This window comes from Hippocampus zosterae, chromosome 4, assembly GCF_025434085.1.
Source record: "Hippocampus zosterae strain Florida chromosome 4, ASM2543408v3, whole genome shotgun sequence".
In the NCBI taxonomy this organism is placed as follows: domain Eukaryota; kingdom Metazoa; phylum Chordata; class Actinopteri; order Syngnathiformes; family Syngnathidae; genus Hippocampus; species Hippocampus zosterae.
The window spans coordinates 23,833,194-23,859,050 of record NC_067454.1 but is presented as its reverse complement, the minus strand read 5'-3'; the positions used below and the strand labels follow the sequence as shown (position 1 = coordinate 23,859,050).

At 41.0% G+C, this 25,857-nt stretch overlaps 1 protein-coding gene across 13 annotated transcripts in view; it reads right to left on the bottom strand.

Annotated features, from left to right (window-relative positions):
• Positions 1–25,857, bottom strand: part of tjp1a (tight junction protein 1a) — a 126,720-nt gene that overhangs the window by 10,052 nt on the left and 90,811 nt on the right. For 5 of the 13 annotated variants that reach the window (XM_052062994.1, XM_052062999.1, XM_052062998.1 and 2 more), the window contains 21 exons: positions 25,142–25,198; positions 23,663–23,787; positions 23,483–23,585; positions 21,606–21,933; positions 21,296–21,402; positions 19,676–19,844; positions 19,422–19,548; positions 15,145–15,281; positions 14,472–14,577; positions 13,123–13,273; positions 10,373–10,481; positions 10,035–10,254; positions 9,478–9,662; positions 8,547–8,642; positions 7,746–7,772; positions 5,759–5,841; positions 5,374–5,584; positions 4,868–4,968; positions 4,109–4,459; positions 3,016–3,255; positions 1,176–1,979 (listed from right to left, as the gene is read on the bottom strand). In XM_052062994.1, the coding sequence (XP_051918954.1) occupies positions 1,176–1,979; positions 3,016–3,255; positions 4,109–4,459; positions 4,868–4,968; positions 5,374–5,584; positions 5,759–5,841; positions 7,746–7,772; positions 8,547–8,642; positions 9,478–9,662; positions 10,035–10,254; positions 10,373–10,481; positions 13,123–13,273; positions 14,472–14,577; positions 15,145–15,281; positions 19,422–19,548; positions 19,676–19,844; positions 21,296–21,402; positions 21,606–21,933; positions 23,483–23,585; positions 23,663–23,787; positions 25,142–25,198 (3,837 nt within the window). The remainder of the gene's footprint in view (positions 1–1,175; positions 1,980–3,015; positions 3,256–4,108; positions 4,460–4,867; positions 4,969–5,373; positions 5,585–5,758; positions 5,842–7,745; positions 7,773–8,546; positions 8,643–9,477; positions 9,663–10,034; positions 10,255–10,372; positions 10,482–13,122; positions 13,274–14,471; positions 14,578–15,144; positions 15,282–19,421; positions 19,549–19,675; positions 19,845–21,295; positions 21,403–21,605; positions 21,934–23,482; positions 23,586–23,662; positions 23,788–25,141; positions 25,199–25,857) is intronic. The other 8 variants (XM_052062997.1, XM_052063006.1, XM_052063004.1 and 5 more) reach the window with 5 other exon arrangements.

The following is a 25,857-nucleotide window of genomic DNA, read 5'->3' as shown; positions in this document are numbered from 1 at the left end:
TAATAATCAACATGTTGTGGGGGTTGGGGATATTTAAAAAAATCCCACGATAGTGTAAAAAAAAAAAAAATTATGTTTGTCAAAGGAGATGTGCTGCTTTTAATCTTGTCAAATGAGATGACGATATTGTGGCAAATTTAACATTGCGATATCGTTACATCCCCAATTAACTGCACTTGGGAGCCCATTTTTTGTTGAGTCCGGTCTGCCAGCTGTATTGAACCAATTTTAAAGTGTGGAATCCAAAACTGATCATGTCAAGTTCTTGAGCTATGGGATCCCCATTTTCTATGGGATCCCCAGTTTATGTATGTAAATAAAACACTAAGGTGGCATCGTTAGAGGCTTTCAACACTATAGTGCCGTGAAAAAATATTTGCCCCCTGATTTCTGTGTTCTTTGCATATTTATCAGACACAAAGATTTCAGTTCACCAAATCAATTTTAGTATCATTCAGAGCATTATATACAGGACCTTGGTAGTTCCCTCTGTAATGATTACGGTATAGACAATGACTGAATGACTGTGAACGCAGTCCTCATACCCGACTCCCCGATCACTACTTTTATCCAGTGACCATCGCGCCTAAGATCAATCACCGTAACCGATCTGAAATGTAAGCGTCAACCAACGCTCATCAAGAGCACTTCGCAAGGGATTAACACTCCCTCCACATTTCACTTAAACCGCACTACGAATTGGCCAACTCACTGATTATAAATAAAAAAATTTAAAAAACAACAACAAAAAACCCAGCATAAAACAAAATAGAACTTGCAACATTATGCTCATTATTACAGGGTTAAGAGAAAAGCCAGCACTAATCCTCTAATTTCCTACTATGCTAGCTTTCTGTTTGCAGATCTTGATAGTACTGACTTATTGAGAGCTACACACACCTTTCATTGCACTCAATTGTGACCGCAAGAACAAGTTGCCATCCTAGCTGTTGCTGAGTACAATCGTAAGAGGCTGGCAGGTCTTACTACAGCTAATTATTGGAATTTTGCTTATCTGGTAAGGTGCGGAGAAAAAAAAAGCTTGACGTGCCGGAAAAAATTACAACAATTTTAGAATCAGCATTCCAACTTTAGTTTTAATCTGTATAAAAATGTAACTGAACCAATTTTGTTTTCTTAACTATTATCAATCAATGGAAAGCCAAAAGGACAACCTTGTTCCCAGATGGATCCGCTGTATCTCTGGCTCGGTCCACAGACACGGAACGTTTGTTTTCAAACATCTTGACTCTTGTTAGGACCGACTGTGGTTGCATGGCGGGGTCATCCGCATGTAACTCCTTTCTAGCAATATTAGGCTTTGAAGTGGCCAAAGGGGAAAATGTGGTGACCTCTGCTTTTGGGGGGGATGTGAGGCTGGTGTCAGAGTTTACAGGAGCAGAGTCATACTGTTGGGGTTTGTAGCCTTTAACGTGCTGTGTTTGTCCCTGGTTGTAGGTAGGCCGTTGGCCACTGGGGGAGCGGGCAGCCGGAGCGTGTGAAGTCAGTTGAGAATCCTGATTATAGTGCAGGTCTGGAGAAAGGGGTGGCGGGTCATCGTAGCGGGCAGGACCCGGAACTGTGGGTTTCCCATAGCGAGGCCGTCCTTCGAATCCCTGCTGAGGTGGAGGCTCGTCGAAGCGGAGTGGAGGGGTGTACTGAGAGTCGAGGCCATCGCTGTATGGCAGGCGTTGATCGTAGCCCTGGGAGTTGGCAGTAGAGGGTGTCTGGCCGTAGGGGTTCCACTGTTGCGGGTCATAGTGAGGCACACTGTTCTCAAAGGGCGGAGAGTCATAGTTTCGGTACTTTGGTTCTAGATAACCACCGCCACCACCATCAAACCGACTAGGAGGGTGGTCATAATCTCTGTATGGCTGCTGATCCTGTTGATATCCCTGCTGAGGGTGATAATTGCCAGGTTTCGGTCCAGGACCAGGTCTCCCTGTGCTGTCTGGGCTGTATGGATCCTTTTGAAACATCTATAAATACACAACAATGAATAAGGTTAGCAGCATCACAAGATCCACCAATCTACACACTGAACAAGGTTATATAATTTGATATGAAAGGATGAAGTAACTGAAAATATTAAAATCACTCTGTGAAATTAATTACAGAAGAGGAAACGAGTGGGGAAAGACCTGCAATAGAGAAACTGAGAGGGAGGGGTTACTAGTCAGATAATACAATAAAACAGAAATCACCAAAACACTGTACTTTCAAATGAAACACTGATTACAGGAAATTAAATTGATATAGCAAACAAAATAATATACTACAAAACAATGGGATACATTTTTGCCTGAAGCATTTCTTGATCATTCGGATGTTTGATCATTTAACACGACTGACACTGGATAGTATTTGCAGTTGTTACAGACCAATTTGGATTGATATTCAAACTATTTGATATCATTTAGAAAAATGACACCCACTGTCTTACAATAACCTTGAACATAACTTGCGCACTACGCAAACATACTTCCAAACCGGCTATTCAAGAAGCAACTGTTAATTTTCCAGCAAAATCTGAGGTCTCTCGCGCCAAACTTTTATGACAGGATTGTGGCTTTCGACACTCGAGATGCATTGGTTGGAAAATTAACAGCTACTTTTACAAAAACAAAGGCTCTGTTTTGTCAGCATTGGGAAAATACAGCACAGAGATCTACTTCTAGTGGCCATGCAAAGAGGTTTAACAACAGTGAGTGCTGCGAGACATTCACTGCATCGGCTAACACTTCCACACTCACTGTTGCTCACCAGCATCGCTCACACATGCACAAATGTAAATACACACACACATAAAACAAAGTCCTCTGGGGAGCACTGTGATCAGCAGACATGCGGGTGGAGGGGGGGGGGGGTCAAAAAGTCGAGACAAATAAGCGCGGCAGCAGGAAGTAGGCAGGTAGACAGGCAGCAGCGGCAGCGGCAGCAGAGGCGGTCAGTCGAGTCACATCGAGCTGAGCTGGGCCCGGTCACGGAGCATCCAGAGGCAGGTCAGTTGGATACCTTTGATTCTGAACCGGCCAGTCCAGACTGTCTTGTTTCTGAGGTGACACTCTCAGGGGCTAGCTCAGGCGTGGGCCTCTTTAGTGAGCCAGCCTGTGGGTTGGGGCTTGGTAGCCTGTGGTGAGCTCCAGGAGCCTCGCTGGGGCTCGGGCCCCCTACAGTTTTTACGGCAGGGGTCACTGTCTCAGCAAGGGGCTCAGGGAGCTGGGGGTTGCTAGGGATGGCAGTGGCTTCAGCTTTCTGTGAAGTGGTTCAAAAATGTTTAATAACATGTGCTGACACTACTGTGTAGTGCAAACAAGTGTTAGTGTTGTCAAACGACTGCTCCGTTATGTGTGCTTTACAGCGTACACAGAGTCACACAGCCAATCACCTTGCCTCCACACACTTAGTTGTGGCTGTTGATCAACGAACAGCACGCCATGTTAGGAATTAGGACACATTTTCAATGTTAGAATACACTAATTTGGCTTTAATTCTATGATAACAATACAGTAAGATCTCCTTGTCCCTTTTTATGCTTATTAACAGGTACCGTAATGACAAACACTCCGATTTGGAAATCTGTGCTAAATACATTTCACAGCAATGTTGGATTTACACTGTTTTTTGTTTTTTTTTGTCAACATGCACACAATACTTTCTGGTGTCAACACAGTCCCAATCACAAGTGTAACAAGAGTAGGAAGTGCACATAGGTGAGTACTGTTATGTTACAGACAAGTGGACAAATATATGCTAGATTTCGCAGTGAAATCAGCAACAGTCATACAGACAACTCTTGGTCGTACAGAATACAAGAGGAAAAGTGCATATTAAGTTCTATGGTTTTAAAATGTAACACACGCAAAGATTAGTCAACACACACCGGGTTAAATAACTCCTGTAGAGGTAATTTGTATTGTATTGTATGGCGATAAATACTTGACCAGCAAAGGTTAGACTTTCACACTGATATTGCATTGGCACAGTAACAGCACACACTATCTGTAAGAATAATCATGAGCCTTCAATAGCGCCTCCAGAACACCCTTCTAACGCACACCACGTCCTCCAGACAACAGGGGAGACGCACATCTCTCAGAAACGCTACCTGCTGCGGCGCCGGGGCCTTGAAACCAGCTGGGTCGATGCGGTTCAGGGGGTCAGACTGCAACCCGTGTTGGTAACCAGCGTAGCCAGGTGGCTCCTGGATGACGGGCGGGTCTTCCCGGACAGGCTCAGATGAGCGGGTGATGGCAGGCCCCGTTGGAGGGCCCACATCATCATTCAGCGTTTCGTCGAGCTCCTGGTCGGTGTAGGCTCCGCCCTCCGTGTCCGTGTCGTCATAGTCAGAGGTGTGGCGGCTGTCGGTGCTGTACATGGAATACTCACTGCCTGGTGCCGACAGGTAGGACAGACGGTCATCATGGATATCCAGATCATCCTCTGCTGCTCCGTCAGCCTGTGACATGAAGTGGCAGCAAAGAGTTTTCAGCAATGTGAAGAAAGAGACATTCAAGGTGGACATCACTTTTTTTTTAAAGCAGTGCAGTTCAGTTCAGTTAGTCACAATGTCATTCGGAACTGGCAGCGCTGCTTTCATCTGTTTTGGCAAAAGGTGCCAAACTACTACACTACATTACACTACAGAAGCAGAACAATACAGTCTTGCTTGCAAATTCATTCGACAAAAGATGACTGGCACACCACTTGGTGTAAAACAAAATTGTATGAACACATAGAAAATGCTAACAATTTTGACTCTTCTCTCCATTCTTACAAGAACCTTGCCTTCAATACACGGTCAACTTGCGACAACAAAGGTCCGAACTGTATTGCTCGTTGAAAACGTGGCTTTTGTGTGCTTTACCTTGCCCTCTGAAACCCACACCAGCTGGTTTTGCTGCTGTTGGATTATTTCTTTGAGTGCTCCAAACCATCCATCGTTCATGTTGTTCAAGTTAATAGTTGCTGAACACACAAAGAGTAGCAGAGGCACAGAAAAAAAGACTTCAATTTGTTAGAGCAAAAAACCTACATCATCTGCAGCCAAGTTTCGTACAATGTGTGTTTGTCAAGGAGGATTAGGTGAAGTGGAATTTCATCCAGAACCACAATCATTTTTTTAGCACCAACAGATGCTTCAAAAGCATGGCCACAGCACAGGCCTGGGCAGGAAAAGCAAATGTAAAAGGAAGTCTAAATCTGGATGAAATGGCAGCATGCTGCTGCATGACGTCATCACTGAACAATAGCAGTTAGACTGAGTGTTGTGAGGCCAACTCTGCAGCCCATGGTATCTTTACCCTTGTAAAACGTTCTAAAATTTTCCCTCCTTCGGAAGAACACGTTAATACCTCCCCCGGGGGGACTCACTGGTGAAAAGATGGTGATTGTTCTTCCTCAATTTTAGCGCTCGCTCGTAGAGCTTCCTGGCACTCTTCCTAGACTCCGGACAGAGTCTGGTCCTCATGTTCTTGACGCCTTGCTTTGTGTCAGGGTTGAGAAACACCACTATTGGATACCACTGCGCATAATTCAAACGGTCCACTGCATTTGGTGTGATGTCCAGCACTGCATGTTTGTCCTTAAAATAAATAAATCCATTAAGTAAATAAAATTATATTCAAAGCAAGTATCATGCACACCCAATCAGAACAAATTAATGGAGTCCACCAGAGGGCAGCAGTGAGACACTCATGATAAAGAAAACTTGATAAACCATATTTTGGACTGATTTTAGTTCGGGGGACTCTCTCACCCGGTCAATAATCTGTTTGATGGTGTGCAGGCGAATGATTCCAGAGCTTTTCTGGTCAGTTCCAGCATCCCTTGGTTCACTTTCTGTGGAAGGCAAATAGACACTGTAACTGCATCACATCAAAAACAAAAGATAAACAGTCGAGACAGGCAGTGCCCAAATTAGTCATCCTTGTGGCATGCGGTTGTCGACTCCCATAAAAAGAACTGTAAAATACAGAACAATAATCTCTGTACAGGAGAGGACAAGTGTTTATGAAAACGGATGTCAAGACAAAATAAAGATGGCAGCCAATTCATGCAATAGCCATTAGGTATTTTGAATAGATTAATGGAAATGACAAGTGGTTTGTGGCGACTGTGTACGTGCAAATAAAAATAAGGTGAATGAAAATGCCAGAAGTGTGTTTTGTGAGAAACACTAACATGAAATAAAGAAGCAGGAGGGTCATTTGGCATTACAGTAACCGTAAACGGCAGGGATTTAGGCAAGGGTGTGTTGGGGAGTTTATGATTCACATAAATAGAAGAAATTATGTTCTGCCTGGAAAGACAACGTACTAAAAGGGTAGTTTTCTCATGAGGACGCTCAGGATAGTGACTCATACAACACTTAACACACAGTATCTAAAACCTGCAGATCTTTTTTTTTTTTAATAAACTCCAGTAGGGCCTTAGACTAAACTATTATTATACAGTCAGTTAAACAAAAGAGAAGTACTGCCAGGCAACACGTCAGATATTCACCCATATGCCGCTATGTGAATGACGGTCACTTGGGAATGACAGGTGTTTCTAAAGCTTCACTTTAAATGAAACGCTAAAGTTTCAGACAGTCTAAGTCACTGTACAGGCATAAGACTGATTGAATTGGAGAAGGGGGTGGGGGGTAGGGGGGGGGGGAATCGTGCCAAGACTGATTGTTACGACTTCGCTTATGTATGCACCTGGAGTGGTGCATAGTTTGGTGCATACATAATGGTGCTTTAGAAAAGATGTATCTTTCTTAGCTCCAAAATAGCGCACACTCAAGTAGATGCTTCTTATTACAGTTTGTATTGTGGGACTTCAAAGATCCAAACACTCGCCATCGTTTCATGTGGGATAATAGCTGCACCGATATACTGATAGTAGCAGGGGTACATGGATGTGCAAAAAGTTTATTTGAAAAGGTATGTTGAAGTGCTCTCACAGAATTGGTTTGCTTTTAGGACTAAGGTTGTGCTTATAAAAAAAGTTAATCGAATCTAAATGTTTTTAACCAACTGACTCAATAAATGTTATCACTTAGTAGAGAATTTGCAATGCAACCATGTGGTTGTAAAACCGATTTGACTTGCAAGTCCCAAGGCGCTGGAAGTGATCCAGCTACCCTTTCACATGTGCTCAATTTCGATGAAAAATACATGTGCAATTAGGAAATCATTCTTACACAACTTGAGTAACAATATTAGAATGGTAAATCCTTCCATCCTTTTTCTATATTGCTTATTTTCTAAAGTGCCACATGGTAGCTAAAACGGATGCATATTAGTCAAATACGGTACTTGTATGTTTGGTCATTCTTAATCTTGGAAACTCAGACCCAAGCAACTGTTGAAAGAGACTTTATAATTTCTCATACACTCATGATATTTCCAAGTACAAGTAATATGGGCTACAAGTTAGTATATTACTTTTCGTTAGTGAAACATCTCCTATAGTCGAGCAATTACTGTTCTATTTCATTCCTGCTGACCCCAAAGGGAGGTGGTTAAAAAGCACTCAATGTTTCCTGTGACCATATGCTGGAAACATTCAATGCTTTCAGCGCTGCCTCTGGCGGTCATTTACAGGCGTTACGTTTGTTTGACCAAGATCTTAAATGAAGTGGTCTTTTCTTAAATATCTAGAGCAAGCAATCTCTTTACCAAATGCTCACTGATTGATTATCGGTCATTCTTTAAATCATATAAAACAAATGCAAGTTGATGCACTTAATGACATACTTTCTCCTCCTTGTTGTTGCTGTGTTTCTGAAAAGAAAATACAGTTACACAAAGATCACTAGAGTTCTAAAGACACAAATCAAGAAATTGAATAATTTCTTATGTTGGTCTGAATTAGGTATGGTTCTTTGCTCACTTGGAATTCATAATACACTAATTTTGTTGACACGTTACAAAAACCCTTTAAGTCAAAAGGGGTAAGGATGCTTACTTAAGTGTTGAAGAATGACAGTTTAACATGAGAAAAACAATGAACAGAAAATGCCACAGAAACATGACCTGACAAGGACTACAGGGTTCAAACATAACCTAAAAAAATATGTCCAGAATATGAATCGGCAACCAGACAATACTAATAGAAATGTGTAGAATAATTATTGTTCTTGTTGAAAGAAGAGACAAATAAAAGTCCAGTATGTGCAATGTTTTAGAGTGACACTCTTTCTCCTGCCCTGTGCTCTAAAAATCACACAGCCATTTATCAGTATTTCAAACATTAAGTTAAAAAACTTCATTAACATTTTTCTGAATGACAAAGTTAACATTTTTTACAAATATTTAAGCTTAATTAATGGACTTTGACTGATTCAGTGGTATTTAAAGAACTGCAGCGTTCAGTTGGAACCTGGACAATGGAAGAGAGCAGTAAACAGGGGCAATGACCCAACACTGATTTCAACATCTGTTCCATGCTGGCTGGTTCACAAAATACTATTTAGCTCAAGCACAGCTTTAATAATAATATATATGACACTGCATACTTTAAGGGGAGCAAAAGGGGAATGGGTGTTGAGCACTTACTTGCTAACTCAAAGATGTCGGGCTCCTCTCTGGCCAGCTTTTCTCTTGCAACGTCTGCTATCGGTCCAAAGATGACCACAGGCCTCAAGAACCCAGCTGATTGTAAACAAGAACAGGTCAATATTTGTTAACAGTTCTGGGCGGAGGTGCCTCAGACCATCTGACAATTTGTAAACATGGATATCTATACCACCGACCCATACGAAGAACCCCAAACCCATCAGGTTGTAATCCGGTGTTTTCTGCACTAAAAAGCCACTACCTTTGGAACACTGCAGCTTTTAATGCGACATGGTTTATTTATGAATTTTTACTGAGAAGCTTAATGATGTCAATCGATTTTCCCATAGTCTCGTCAAACCTGACCAATGAAATTACCAAACATTTCGCAGTGGACCAATTAAAACGTCCTTCCTCATACTGAATATTCATCAGCCATATGCAGTCGGAGGGCACACACAGGCTGTTAGTGATAAATACTTGTGTTGTGTGCGCGTAGTAGCGTTACGAGGCTGTGTAGGAGCGAATGTAGAGCATATAGTAAATAGAAGAGCCAGAATAAGCATCTTGAGTTGAATTTCATGAGCATCAGAAACGAGTGCCATAAATAGAGCCTTGTCTACAGTGCGAGCCCAGTCTTGTTTGTTTGGCCATGGAGTGACATCCCCTCACGGGATTATCTAAATAAGTAGAGACTTGGGGCTGTTAATACAAAACAATGTGTGTACAAATACACTTGTTATCAGGTGCCTTTTATAGTCCGGAAATCAAGGTGCATTTAGGTGTGAATAAAAAAAAAATATGTAGAGACCAAAATAAAAAGTACCGGTATGTAATTTCTTGTGGTTGAAACATCAGTATTTCGAACACCAGTAAATGTCGATCTTGATATTCTCTTATTTGCAAAATGCCTTCCTTGACCTTTGCTTACCTTCTCTAAGCACCACCCTCTCATATGCGGGGAACTTAGTCTGAACTGGCTGTGCTGACAGGTCCTCTCTGCTCTTCCGCAAATTCCTCTTTGAGCTTCGCAAGCCACGAAATCGCCAGAAATCCGCTCTATCACCCCCTGGTGTTTTGGGCAGGGTATATTGCACACTGGACAGCTGCTCAGCCCTGAGGCAAAGAACAGTAGGGATCTGTTGTCATGCTTTGAAAAGCAAAACTGAGCTAGACTTCATTCTCGAGTTACAAGCTAATTTAATTAATAGTATATCTGAAAAACGATCATGAAAAATATTGCAGCAACAGTACAAAATAGAATTGCTGTACTGAATAATTTTCACAGTTGTAACAATATTTATTTTGTTAGTTGGTAACAGCAGACATATCCAACAAATCAAAACATGTCTTTTGTTCACACTTCACTAAGTTAATAAGGTTCATGTCAATATATGTAGATGACCTACTTCACATTCATATGAGCAAAATAAGTGCAAAGACTTTGCAGAATGTATTTTTCAAACGTGTGACCTGAGAATTAATTACCTGTTCTTATTGGGTATGATGCCCCTCTCCACCTCCTGATGGTTCTTGCCAATGCGAATAGCAAGCCAGGAGCCTAACTTGCCATTGTAGAGGGTGTCTACCACACGGAACACCTCACCCTTGTTAAAGCTCAAGCCATATGGTGACTCTTTTTCATATTCAAAATGTGTGCGAATATAGAAGGAGTCGCCCACGTCTGACTCCACTATTCTCCGATACACTATAATGTAAAAAAAAAAAAAAAGAAAAATAAAAGAAAAAGTGAGAGTGACATTGTACATTGTTATTTTAGTATGCTGAAACAGATGGCTGATGAGTTTCAAGTACAAAGAACTCACCATCCTTCTTCTTCTGAGCTAGAATTGTAACTTCCTCCCCCCTCGGGAGATCAAGCAGAAACAGCACCGCCTCTTCCCTAATTATATTGGCAAAGTCCACATTGTTCACCTGCAGGTATAAAAAAAGACAAAGTGGTTTATAATTTTAATGCCGTAATCATTCCGAATGTCTGATATATTTCATTTTCTTTTTGTGTTCAAAATAAGACATTGCATTGATGATTGAAAAATCATTTGAATCATTTTTCGCCCCTCAAATTCTTTAGTGGACATGCAGTGTTTTTTGTTCATTCATTCGTGTTGTTTTTTGCTACATAGTAGATGAAGACAAATCTACAGAAACTAGTAAACCTTTTTAAAATGATCATTACTTAAAAAAAAACATTCTGTCACACACACACACACACACACACACAAGCGCCAGCACATACAGTAGGCATACATACACACACAGACACACACACTAATGTGAGTGTGTGTGTCTGTGTGTGTGTGTGTTTGGCCCTTTTTTGTATGAGCAGCACGATATAGCACCAAATTCAAAACCTGTTTGTCATCAGAAACTATCAAATCATCTGTTAGAACAAAGCTGCCTCCCCCTCTTGTGCTGCTGCCCTCCCAAACACAATAAGTGCTGTTTATTGACTCTGCTTGAATGGCTGCACTTGGGCTGAATCACTGAACTCCAGAACAACACTGTTATCCTTCCCAGAAACAGGATGACTTGATATCTTTATCTCCACAAGAACACCAGGAACAAAAAGCAACAATTTGGAGATGGAGAACAATGTACTGGAAGTCTTCACGTGGTTGTGCAGCACAATGGGAAGAACGCGTGCAAACACAGAAATTGATCTGGCCAGATGGTGGCGGGAACAAGGGACAATGTATACGCAATGTAATAAAAGGGTTCATAAACAATTACATGATCTTCAATAATAGTCTGTCATTTAATTAAAGATCATTAGGGAGGCAGGCTTCAAGGTTATTTCAGTTAAACTGTTACCCACAGTCAAACACAACCTCAACTGCAACAGTGCTGACTGTGCAGATACAATTCATCCAAAGTTTCCAAAAACCTTCAAAGTATTTACGATAGGCACAATAAGGGCAGAGGCTGTGGTTAAATATATTGTATGCACCAAATAAAGGTTTGATGCATCAAACCTTTATTTGATGTTTCCCCTTGTAGTTCAATACTTCAGTCCCAAATGTGGATTCAAAAACATAGCACTTGATTATATGGAGAATGAGGAGGTGTCGGCTGCTGGGATTCTAGCTTGCATAGAGCAGTCTCTGGACAATTTTGTTTTGTTATTTGATTAAATCACAGCATTTAGTTCAGACAAGGCGCATGTCAATTTTGGAATTCACAACTCTGGTCTTCATTTGAAGGAACAGAAAGATCTCCCCCAAAGGACAAGTGCCCATTGTGCAAAACACAGCGAGGCGGACTTGACAACGTGGAAAATATTGTGCTGAAGGTCCATGCCTACTTCACACCTGCCAAAAGTAAATAGGGCGCAAAAAGTTTTGTAGGTGTTCCCGTGATAATCAAAACGCAGAAAACAGTGACACAAATAAAGAAGTAATGCTGATATGGGTGCTCCATCCGAAGGGGCCGCCATCTTTTGGGCCATGACCTTGAGATGCTGTGGTTGGTGTCCCTTATTTTCATTTATGAAACGTGGTAACCTTGTCTAAAATACAATTTTATGGACAGTGGCAAACCTTAGCAAGAGAGAAACCAGGAGCTTCACACTTAATTTCTGCTCAAGAGCGACGATGCTCTGAATCTGATCAATTTGCCGGACCGAAATTTTCCCTCGCAGGCCTTTATTGGAACAAATCTCAGAGAATGTTGTAATAGTATCATGATTGCTAATGTTTCCTAGAGAAATAGCCGGTGTTTTCATTCCTTTCAAAAGGTTATTGAATTATTTTATGCTATTCAGCAGCAGAGGAAAATCCTGCATGCATATCATTTGGAACAAAGTGTACATAATTGCGGTTTGGACAAACAGTGGATTCGAAGCTGAAATCAATAGCGTCATCCAGTCAACTGGCACTCAGTGAAATAGAAGAACTGTTCAAGAGGTCAGAGAGCAAGAACAGCTCCTATTGTTTGTTCACACTGGACACAAGAGGAGCCGTAACATGAGGCACAGCTTGGCAATGACTCACAGAACGACATATAAAGTACATTGTACTGTATTCCCAGTACTATTGTGGTGATGTAGTCCAGTGGATTCATTAAAGTTTGTGTAGGCTGCTACCCGATGCTAACCGCCAGCTGTTCCTCCCACTACAAGATTTTGAAAAGGAATTTAACTCATGATCCTTTCCAGAGACCTTAAATGTGGACGATAGACAATGGTACAACTGAAGAGCTTCATGAAAACAAATCAGGGGTGCATGTGAGACAGTCCTCCTTCACTCAGAGACAAGTGGCTGGAGGATTTATTTTCTCTCAGAACACTTCTGGCTTGTAGCTCAGTAAAGTCCAGTGTGAATTATGTTTAAAAAAAAAACAGATTAGCCTTGAAAACCAATCTGTTTCTACTATTTCGGATTTCTGTTCTAAATGTTTTGATACCAATGCAAGACTTGCACATCATTTACCGTATTCAAATGAATTCACTGCCTCCCTCCTTCCTGAAACCAGGTTAAAACAGCAAATTCAACTAATAATTTTTGTCTCAAGAGAAAATCACGTGTGCAGGTAAAGAAATAGTTCAGGTGCTTCATACCCTGAGAATCTGGTCCCCTTCTTCCAGTCCCTCCTTGGCTGCAGGACTTTCCTCCAAAACTCCCGCTACAAAAATTCCAACATCGTTTCCTCCAGCTAGCCGAAGTCCGACACTCTCTCCCTTTTTGAATTTAACCAACTTCATACTTGGCCTGCAACAGAAAATTGGTGGTCAGATGGCAAACATGTTGCATTTGAAAACGAACACAAATGTTTAAATTTTCCACTCAACATACACACTTGGACAAAACTGTCAGTACCCATTCATTAGACATGGACCAATTTCTCTTGTACGTGACTTTAAAAATTCAGGGTTTCAATAAACGCTAAAACTCCGCCAACGGTAATGAGCTTTTCTTTTGCCTTTTCAGGGGACTCCTAATAAGCAGCCAACGTCTAGCTGCAATATTATTGGCTGCATGAAGAGACCACTAAACGTGCCCGCTCTGAAGTTAATTGATGAGAGGCCAAGATTTTTTTTTCTCCTCCTAGGCTGGGGAAAGACGGGAGGGGGTAAACAGTTACACACACAGCTGGGATTGAGGGGAACGAGAGAGAGAAATTGCGCAAACATCAGTATACACAGATGCCTTTTTACCATGTCGATTAATGTGCGTTGTTCCCCCCACCCCAAAAAACACAAAACCAAAAACAAACAAACATGGTGCTACCGGGTACTAGTTAATCCCTGAAAGACAACATAAGTTGCCTACAAGACTGTTCTGAAAACAGCTCACCAGGGACACTGAATTACTGAGAATGTTTAAAACAGAACAATGTTAGTATTTATTTATTTGAACTTAATATAGTACATGTTTCTTAATATATAAAATATTCCATGTTTAAAAATAAAATTGAATGGATTCAATGTAAAATAATGTTACTTTTATTTTCTAAAATATATGAAAAAAAAACACATTTGAGATATCTACACGATGTTTTGGACTCTGGTTTTCATGCTGTGAGAATCTACTATCACCACATCCTTGAAAGAAACCCCTGAAAATGCTCAGTGAAATAATTTGACAAAGTAATATTGAAATAGTTTATCGTTCTACTGAAAATTAGCTGTTGCTTTATTTTGTGGTCCTGTAGAAGTACTGCATAATCGTTGACACGACCCCAAGATACAATACTTTCCCACTGGTATCAAGCCAACATGATCACAATTTTGCTGCTGTAAATTGGGAATTTCTCCATTGTGAGACAAATAAAGGTTTTCTTATCTTATTTATTCTCTTTTATTTATTTATAACCTCAGAGGAAGCTCGCTGATTAACTGTCAACAGGCAAGACAGTCCTTTAGCCCAGACTCGATTGAGCTTTGTGAGAGCAGAGAGGATTACTGACCTGAGGATACCGTCATCATGAGCGGCGCTGGGCACAGGTGCATCAGAAGGGCTGACTGGCAGATCCACATCAGGCTGGCCAGGCTGCGCATATACAGGCTTTGGTTCTGAAAAAAATCGGTTATATTATGACCCACAGGGCAGAAAAGCTGCTATGCTAAAAAATTGACCTCCTGTGGTGCAGGGGTCAAACCATTTTTTGTTCTTTACTCTGGACACTTAGTTGGTACTTTCATCCTAAAAAGTAGTTTTTAGCCTTTATTAACAGGCTCAAAACTACCTTTGTTTGTCGCAGTAATTACCTGTACAACACTTCCTAAAATTCTAAATAAAGCTGTTATGGATACCACACTAAATCCAAACAGCATGACTTTAATCTCAAAATAACCCCAGAATGTGTTATTTGTAAATCTAATAAGAATAGCAACAACAACAATTATCATCATCATTATAAAATGCTTCATACCACTGGAACAATAGTAGCAAGAGTAATCAATGACCTAGATCTTAGTAGTGTTTACTCTCTTGAGCATCAGTTTTAGAAAAATAATTGCTGCTTCGGTTTAAGTCCCTTTTATCATTCAATGACATGCTTCATGCCCCCCCACCCCCACACACACACACTTTCCCGAATGACAACGAAGGCTTGATGATAGAAAGGAAAAGATATATACCAGGCAGCGGAGGTAACTGTTTGTCATCTCTGGAGCTGCTTTGGTCACTCGTCTGAGATAAGACACCATCATCAGAGCTTTTGACTGGCGTGGACATAACCCCTGGTTTAGATCGCTCCTCATCTCGACTTCGATGGCTAAAAGAAACAAAAGTCAAGATTACAACAAAAAAAATTCTCAACACCAGAATGACAGTTGGAAGTTTCTTGTTGTATTGTATGAATGGTTGAATGTAGTTTGAATATATGACATTCAGAACTGTCAACAACATATTATTCAATTCCACAAGCAGAATCAACATTCTATATTTTGAATACTGAATATAAATGACGACATCATATTATTTCAAAAGGTACATTCCCCATAAATTAGTCACGAGAAATACACATATGACCAAATAAAATGTGGGACTCGATTAAAAAAACAAAGCAAAACAAACAAACAAAAAAAACAGCAAACACGCAGGGACTTGTTTTTTCATTTTCATTCAGTTCCAAAGACATGTTTATGACTTTTCAGATGCCATGCATTCAACCCCAGGTGCTTATTTATATTTGTTTAATTTTTTTAGAAGAGGTTTCATTTTTTTTAAGTGTCTGAATGGCTGGCAATGAATGAATCAACTCTGTACAATGAGTCCACTGTACAAAGTTCCTCAATATTAACATTTTCACCAACTTATCACAATTTTCCTCGATGTATTCTCAGACAAAAAAAATTGAAAATACATTACTGTATACAAAGCTACAGAAAAGAATGGACCATCCATAAAGAAGACAAGTTATACAATTTTGTATTAATCGTGATAAAAATACAGTTGTACTGTATTTGTCACTTTGTGTGTGCGTGCGTTTGAAAGGAGAGGTGTGCAGCGCTGAAGGGGGTTGGGAAGAGTGAGGCATGCAGCCTCGAGAGAATGGGCTGTGCTACTTAAAACAATAGTTGAATTCCAATCTCATCACATGACTGCCTGTTGGAACACCCCACTTGAACTGTACCAAGAGCCTTTTGTAAAAGATTTTGAAAAAACACAAGCTCCAAATAAACCTCTACTGTTACTGTCATACTGATACAGTAAAACATACATAGACACAAACAGTAAATATCATGAAAATTGTATTAGCAATACACACACACAATCATGTTGTGTATCTGCAGCCCATTGACAAAGAACTCCACGTCATCATAACAGTATTACAATAATAAAATTTCAACTGGAGAAAATGTCTGCTATTGGCTGGCAACCAGTTCAGAGTGTACCCCGCTTACTATCTCAAGACAGCAAGGGTCATCTCCAGCACACCTACGACCTTCGTGAGGATAAGCGGATTAGAGGATGGATGTACAAATGTACTGTTGTTTAATGCTTGTAAATGGGTAAAAACTGACAGCCAGTGCTGTGGCTTGAATGATTTCACATTGATCAGTATCAACTCACAATTCAACACATTTATCAGAAGAAACAATAACACCATACATAGTATCTCGGTCTGAGCATCTAATCAAAATACGACTGACAAAAATAAAAGATGGAAAGGAATACAACATTTTTACTGTCAATAAAATAAAAAAAATGGAAAAAAAGTAGTAAATTACTCACTCGTATGTCTGGGTAAGCTGCACCATGACACTTAACGAGGCACTGGAATAGAAGTCACTGAGAAACACTTTCCTATGCCCAAAATAAACTCACGTCCAATAAGAGATACTCTGCATGAAGGGAGTTGTAAATGCTTTGGTCCATTCAATAATAGTGAACATGTCTTGTCCAAAGGAAAAGAATGCATCTAAATCCTGCGGCCAATCAGGTTAAGCAAACCATCTGTCCTTGGTCAAAGCACCGTGGGAAGTATGTCAAATTCCTTTTATCCTCCTGAAGCGGAGAGATAATCATTCACTTACGTCATAGTCTAGTGACAGGTGTATTGTTATTTCCTCTTCTAACGCTTCATTTATAAATGCAGTGTGAAAACCGGAATAAACTCAGAATCTGCATACAAAATGAGTCCCAGTTATGAATTCTATGCTTTCGTGAATGTATGGTGAAATTAAAATGATAGTATCCATGAAATGAAAGGGAAAAATAACAAATGAAAAATAAAAGACAGCCAAACAATGTGATTTCAAAAGGAAAGGCACTGGCTGTATATGAGTATATATTGAGTAGTCACTTGAATTAAAGGAAAAACTAGTCAACTATTAGTGTCTGTGGCAATAAACAACATATTGGGATGGTTCATGAGGCCTTTAAATAAAATTTGGGGGGCGGGGGGGTTCCCTCCAAAGTCAGACTTCAGATCTTAATACATTACAGAAAGAACATGACAATGCCATTATTCAAAAACATCTGCTTCTCACACCAAAACAAGCTGTTTTTTCCACAGAAAGTTTCATTTGCAAACAGTAACTTGCATCAAGAGAAGTAATACAAAAGTTTCACTTTGAAAAATTCCCCTGTAGTCAAACGTGTGTGAATATATATATATTATATATATATATATACATACACACACACACACAAACACACACACACACACACACACACACAGTATATACTGTATAAACATGATCCTTAATAAATTGACATTTTGATGTGTGTGCCTGTTCAACATTTACACCCAATAAAATGATCGTCAAACTGCATGGCTTAGCTGGTCTATGTCTGGTGTCAACCTCTTGCTCTCTTACACTCCTCTCACGTGGAGTTGAATAGATGAGGCAAGGTGACCTTGAGAAACTACTTGCAGTTCGGAAGGACTTATCACGGGTCAAAAGTTTCCAGCGTTTTGATCAACCACTGCTTTTGCAAAATTGAAATGTCTAGATCATTTGCAATGTGCAACACGATTTACCCTGACTGTTTTCCATTAGGATACTTCACAGTGGCCTTGAAGTACATGATGCCGGGCAGACAGCACCGCACCCTTGATAAAATACAGGTTTGAAATTTTCTGTCCCACATAAGTCACCAGCCCAAAATAGGAGAGAAAAAAAGAAAAGCACTTTTGCAAGCCTAACATTGGACTCAAGACTTGAAGAGTTTGACTGTTTTCAAATTAACTTTTCAAAATTCTGTGACCATAAACTGGCAACTGACAAGCATTTCTTGTTTCGGCCAGATGGAGCATGGCTGATGGCTCCTTTACGAAAGTGACAAGCCTGTTTTACTCCCCAGTCTAGTTTTACTGTGTATCAACAAGCCTCCAAGAGCTGGGCCAACAAGATGTTTAATCTGTTGTTTTTCAATGTAAGGTTGAAATGCTAGGCGACACACACACACACGCTCGTATATAAAAAATAATCACCTGATATATACTGGTATAGATATATATATAACAAAATCTCTTGGCGAGGATGATCATATTTCTTTGTGTATCTTTTATACTCGCCAATGCAACCAAATAATTTATATTACAACAGTAAATATAAAAATGGTATGAGCAAGACTAATTAATCAAATATCAGATTTTTTTTTTTTTTACATTCAGTATGTGACTTGGCAAATATTTTGAATGCTTGGTTGTTTCTCTGTTGGTTAAAATGGTTTCAAGGTTTTGGCAAGAAAAGTCACTTTCAAACACAGTCGGCGAGGAAACAAGAAGATGGATCAATTGGGCTTTCCTTCCCAAACTGAGGGAGGCATATAAAAACGCATTGATCATTCCAGAGGGAGGTCGATGGTTTATGCATGTCATGTTTTCAACTATTGATTGATGCATTCATGGCTGGCAGTCAGCACCCAAGCGCTGGGTGTGAAGATGCTGCATATACTGCCCCCTCCGGGCGGCTCATCAGCTAGTACCTGCGGAAGGCTGGTAAGGTGGTGGTTCGCCGCCCTCCGGGCGGCTCATCAGCTAGTTCCTGCGGAAGGCTGGTAAGGTGGGCCTTCGGCCCACAAAAGTGTTGTTGCTTGGTTCAACTTTTTGTTCATCTTCATTGCTTATCGCGAAAATAAAGAGATGTTTAGCTCTACTAAATAACTAACAATTTCATTGCAATGCTTGTGGGTAGACAACATTTTTTCGCTAAGATGCCCGCGCGATCGTAGTGAGCCACTGCCTGAGCGGCGCAGTGGCGGCGCGCAGCGGCGCGGTGAAGTAGGTACGTTTTGAAAAGGGACAGACGGATGGACAGACCACGTGCGGGACGACACGCAATATATATATAATAATATAGATGTGTAGCAACGGCAGTGTGGATGTATTACAATGCATGTGGGATAGATATTTTGTACATCAGTTTAAATCGGTAAATTGAAAAAGTGATTGCCCCCGTACCTGCCATTGGTGATCTGCCGAGGTGAGAGCCGCAGATGGTCCGATGGCTCATTCCTGTCAGGTGATCGTCCCCGGCCACGGGAGCGATTGGAATGGTCTGATGTCAATGAATGTATTTCTGAAATGTCTGAAAGTCAAATCAAATGTTTCAGGAGCCCATGAAGTAAAAAAAAAAAAAAGACATATCTTTTTTATATGAAGTAGTAAGTGCGGAAATAAATACTTTGTCTATTGAGGAAAGCATGTTATCTCACCATCTCTATCGGAGTTATTGGCTGACGGAATGCTGTCGTCTAGGTCAGGAATGTTCAGGAGAGTGGCTCGGTCATCTCTCTGAACAACCATTTTCAGCTTGCCCTTTGATCGCTCAATCAGCTTCTTGGCGTCTATCAATGATAGGTTCTCGGTAACTGTGCCATTGATCTGGTGCGGAAAATGGATGGATGGCCATTGAGAAATAGCATAATCATGTGCAGCGTTTACAACTGAGTCACCAAAGAATCATGAGAATAAAAGATATAATCAGCAACCCTACATACTTATTTATATATTAGAAATTGGAATCAACAAGTATCATAGCAACAACCACTTGCAACCAAGCATGCTCGACTTTTACTCAAAATTAATAGCCTTGTCATAATAGGATCTTATTCTATCCAATGACAAAAAGATTTTAGTTGATGAATGTACAGTATGTACACAAACATACCAACAAAATAATAATAATAATACATTTTATTTATAAGCGCCTTTCTAGTATTTCCCCCACCTCTTTATAAGGCATGGAGCTATTTACACCAACATTATGCGATTATAAAGCATGATTTGAAGCCAAATTTCAATATTCACAACACTTACAATCACACATTCAAGTTGGCTATTTTCATACTCTTAATTACTTTTTTCTCCACTCAAGCACTTTATCACAGTGTTAGGAGCTAATGATCATGGCTCCAGAGTGTAGTGGAATAATTTGTGTATGCTACAGTCAAACCCAACACAAAATTGAACTAGTCTTGTGCAGGTAACTTGGAAAAAGAATGGAGGAATAAAATACTGATTGCGGTCTGTGGATAAGCAGAGCACAGCCAGCTTCCAGTTTTAAACGCCTCATCACATCACATCACCAGCCACCTGATTGATGCATGATGTTCATAGATTCCTTTGTTTGTCAGAGGAGGAAGTCCCGCCGCTTCTTCGCCGTCACGTGGCATAGTATCTTGTCATCAAACTCCTGAGTGAAAAGTGAAGTGAAGTGATGTTTCACCTTGGGTTTGACCGTAGCATCACTTGGACTACTTGGACTTAAGTCAGGGAGGGAGACCTGGACCGCAAGGCTAATTCTCTGTTTTCCACCGATTGGTTGTGGTGGATCCGCCTTCAACACCATTAGGTGCAGTGTGCACACAAGCAGCTGCACATTACATGAAGCGGCAGTCAAATCAGCCAATGCAGAGGGGGGAGAACATTTCACACGCTGAATATATTAGAGACGGAGTGACTATCACCAGAAAGAATCACTAGGTTTGTCAATTGTCTTTTTTTAAGAGCCACCCGGGGAGTCTGGATACTATCATTTACAGTATAAGGATGGCATCAGTGTGTCAGTTAATATAAAATCTCAAATTCGCACTCCTCAAGACAAAGTGACTAACTTGAGAAACAAATGGAATGTGTGACAATTGATAATGAAGCATTGGTATCACGGTAAAAGCCACAAGGCCTCGTGGATCACAGTGGCACAAGAATTGGATTTTCATTTTCCATTAAAAAATAATAATAACGAACAATCTCAGCTTCTTTCACCATTCATAATACTAGCAATGTAAATCTTTTTCAACACAACCACATGCAATCACTCTTTAGTCTCTCACCTTCAGAACAACATCTCCCTCCTGAATGTTTCCATCCCTAGCAGCAAGGCTTTCGGGCGAGATATCCTTCACAAAGATATGGCTGGCTAACCGTAGTCCATATTCTGCTTTCGGTGTTGAAAGACAAAACAAAAAAAAATGTTAGCAGCAGCGAGCCAATAAAAAGCATGTTCACAGTTTATCATTCAGACTGAACTGGGAATGCACAGCAAATCTTTCTCGCCGTATTTGGAGACAATGTTAGATTATGTTGCTTGTCGAACATTTTGTGTTGTGCCCCGTCATGGAGAGCCGACATTATGTTGCTCACCTTCATTTTTCCGCGACTTGACGAGTGTGACCTTGGAAGGCCTGCTAGGAGCAGAGGAGGCTTGTGAACGTCGATCAGAGCGTGGTGAAACGCTCCTTTCCCGTGAGGCACTGTGATCCCGTCTTCCACTGCTGCTACGCTCACGATCGTGTCGTCGACGACTGCTCGTGCCTCCACTTGCGCCAGCATAGGCACTTTGGCCAGCGCGACCACTGTGATGCTCAGAGCCATCTTCCTCATCGCTGTCCTCTTCCTCATGCTCTGACATGGTCTCCCTGTCCCCTGGCCGAGAAACGGGGATCTGTACTTTCCTTTTCCTCCGAATAGTCTGAGAATTAAAAGATGGGAGTCGTAAGGCACACAAAGTAGCCACTTTTCACATTCTGGCATCCCAATAAAAGGGCACGTCAGCAGCATGACAGTACAGACAGGATTTATTCACTCGTCCCTCCGACACAACACATCAAAGTGGTTACAGTGCATAGATAATTAAATGCAAGGCGCCATCAGCAACAACTGCTTTCAATACAGAGGGGTGCATGAGTGTGCGTGTGTGTGTGGCATGTGTTAAACTTCATACTCCCTGACACATGGGCAGTGTAATAGAATGACAGACTTTATATGCCCCCTTGAGGCAGCTGTACACTGAGCAACGTGATAAACTACACTCGCATATCTACAAACAATCCCAACCCTGCTGCAAAAAAATTAATACAATAAAATAAAAACTTGACCTCTGCCATTCTTAGCGGAAACAAGTTTTGAAACAAATCACATGTGCTAATATAGTCAAGGAAAAAGCATATTGCACTGGAGTTGTAGCTCCATTTTGGCACCAGTGAAGAAATGTTAGAGGAACTCTGAGCAAAATTGTATAATGTTTAAAGTTTCATTTTAATTTGGACACATCGAAACATTGGGTGCGTATCCAGCACCCCCAAATGCCCGTGCATAAAGGCGCCTGGCCGAAGGGCTGTTGAAGTCCACAATTAGCACGTCAATACAGGTGGGCGATCATGGGGGAGAGGGCGAAACTCGGTCGCAAAAGCGGAATGAATAATTCGGGAACAGCGGTTGAACAACAAAAGACGAGTTGAGAACACCCGTCGCGCCCAGGCGACATTGGCCATCCGCAAAGTCTGCAACATGTTAATTCAATGTATACTAGACAGAAAAGGTGTCAACGTACTGGTGGTTCAATGTTTAAAACAGGTAACCAATCACTACCGAGGGGCCAGACCGTGGGTGCGGTATGCAAATGTCGGGGGCAGTGTTTTCCTTGTATGTTACAATAAAAGTCTGAATTGGCGGGAAGGGAGCTCGAGTGTGATCGCGGAGCAACTAAGCGTCGTTCGCTCTCAGAGATCCGCTTCCGCCGATATTGAAGACAATTTTCCTGTGTGCCGAGTCATTTCTTTAACTTTGTCGGAGAAAATCTCTGACAAGAATATAGAGAGGAACGTGGGGGAAGAAAGGAGAGTGGAACGAGCCTGACTTTTTTTTTTTGTATGACACAGCACTTTTCAATCTTGTCATGAGTTTTCAAATTGGCAATCACGCTTTATTTGTAAATTTGTCCAGGATGCAAAATATTTGAAAGGCTTCTAGCAAAGATTTTGATTGACCATATATATCTGGGCTTTAGCATCGCGTTGTAGAGCCCATCATATTGTGCACTGTCATTTACTTCCCATTTAATGTGGGAACGCAGCATAACTAGTTGCAGATAGTTGGCAACCCATGGAAACTAGCTGCATAACCGCAAACACATTGCTTATGTGGCGGAATAGTTAAATTGGGGTTGGTTGCTTTGTACAAAGACGACAAGCATAAAAAGGCAGAAAAGGGGGTATGAAAAATCATCATGTCAAACTTACTATCTTTGCATTTTTGCCACTCTTGCGCAGTTGTTGTACAGCATATGCGTGCTCCACGTTGTCCATAGACACTGCATTCACCATAACCACACGGTCATTTTCTCTGAGAAAACAAACATGAAAATACTTAACACAGGGAAAGACATGCAGGTATTTGTAAGGAATCTCATGGAAACTTACTGCAGCAATCCCTCTGCTGGGCCTCCTTTTAAAACATCAGATATCACGATGGACGTCTCCCCACTTTGAAAATGTGGGTTGTCTCGCCCACCTGAGATGGCAATACCAAACCCAAATCCAGCAGCCTGTGCAGAAAAAGATAAATCACAATTTATTAATGTGGCATACTATGATGTTCTTTAAAATGCGTCAATAAACCAGTTGTTACATCTAGTTCTTTAAATCTGTCCTATTGCAAGAAACAGAAGCCAAATATGTTTGTGGAGCATGTTTCCACCCACAACAGACAGCTCTACAGAAGCAGGCTATGTGATGTAAACTTGCATCCACAAAATCAGCAGAGAGCCAAAAGGCTAGCAACTGCACCCAACAACAGGCCCCTCATTCAGCCTCACCAAAGCATCTACTAATTAGATTACAACAACCAGGCCAGTCTAGACCGGTAGTCTAGTCAACTTGATCATGGGGCACAACAAGGTCAACTGAAAATATTTTCTAGCCTCAGTTTTGGAAATGACTATTTTCATTTATTCTGCAAATGTTTAAGATGCAGACGCAAAGCACTATTATTTCATTATCAGGCAAGGTGTGTTTCGTGTCAAATTCACGGCTGTGACCTTTATTTTCCCGCAAACCCTTTTTTTTCTATGAAATCCATTTTTGAAACATTGTATACTGTCAAATTGGCGGTTTAGTAAAGGCTACTTTCTGTTTGAGCATGACTTTGCTCCAGTCCACAAAGCAAGCTCCATTAATGTATACTCGTATGAGTTTGGTGTGAAAGATGTTGACTGCCCTGCGCAGAGCGCACAGACTTCAACCCCACCCAACAATCTTGGAATGAACTAAAAATGAGATGGTAATGAGCCTGGCCCACTTGGCCAACGTCAGTGACCTCACATTTGGCTGAATGAACAAACATTTCCAATGACAAGCTTCAAAAATGCATCGAAAGTATCGACAGAAGAGGGAAGGCTGTTATAGCTGCAAAAGCGGGACACAACTCCATATTTCCTGGGAGTCAAACATGTGCTCCAATACCTTGCTCAAAAGTACCTCCTGGGAGACTGATCAGTGGTTGATACTCATTTCGTTTCAAAGGATTTGGAGGTGCGGTGAGTCTATGAAAATGAAATCTGACAAAAAGCAAGAGTGCCATACATGTCCCTCTTTGTTTTGAGCAGGAAGGAAGAGAAAAGAAGTAGTTAGGAAGTGGATGCTGATGTCTTTCTTCCTTTAGCTTTGTTTCCTGCCATCTGGGCTCCTGACCATTGTTCCAGCACCATACATCCTGCTCCTACAGCTGGTCCTCTCAGTACAAAGAGCGAAGACATTTGATTGGGTAGACGACATGTGGCAATGTAGAGGGAGATGTTCAGAACAAATGAGAACTACTTTGCAATTAGGACCCAAGATACGGGCACGGGGGACAATAGAGAAGAAATGGCAAAGTGAATGATAGGGCTGTAAAAAACCTACCCTGTGAAGGGTCACTGTGTGCTGTTCCCAGATAACCGTTTCCTCCATTGCTGCACTCTGCAACAGAAGAAAATACAAAGGAAATGTTCATTATGGCGTACAGTTGTCGAGAAGTTTGGACCAGAAAAAAAGCATAGCACAAAATCATCCAAAATAGCAATACAAAATAGCTAATTACATGACATTGCATCAAAATCACATTATTCACTTAATGTATTATCGTGCATGTCTGAGTTCAGTCCAAATGTATGCCATGATTTTATCATAGCCATTATAAATCACATATCCATTTGACCCAAAAACCAAACAATGCATGCAAAATATGGTATAACTGGCTGCAAAGCATTTTAAGATTCAGCAAGTAACCACTTATTCGTAATGGAAAATCGTGAACCAAGACGGCCACGAAAAACAAAAAAAAAAACAAACAGTCATAGGAAAGTAGGCAATGTCTTGCTTTTTTTGCATGATTGGCAATCCACAACTCAGGCCACATGTAGGGTAAAAAGATCATGAATGACAGCAATGTGAGTAAAGAGCCACTAGCGATCGAGTGAGATACAAGAAGCGGAGTTAACCTGCACATATTTTTCTTGGCTGAATCATTTGAGAGAGCTGAAGCAAAGATTAACACGTTTAGCTGGTCGTCTATTGGCGTCATTCATGTTCACCATTCGGTTGCATCAACTGTCAACCCGGTTTCCCGTATGACTGCA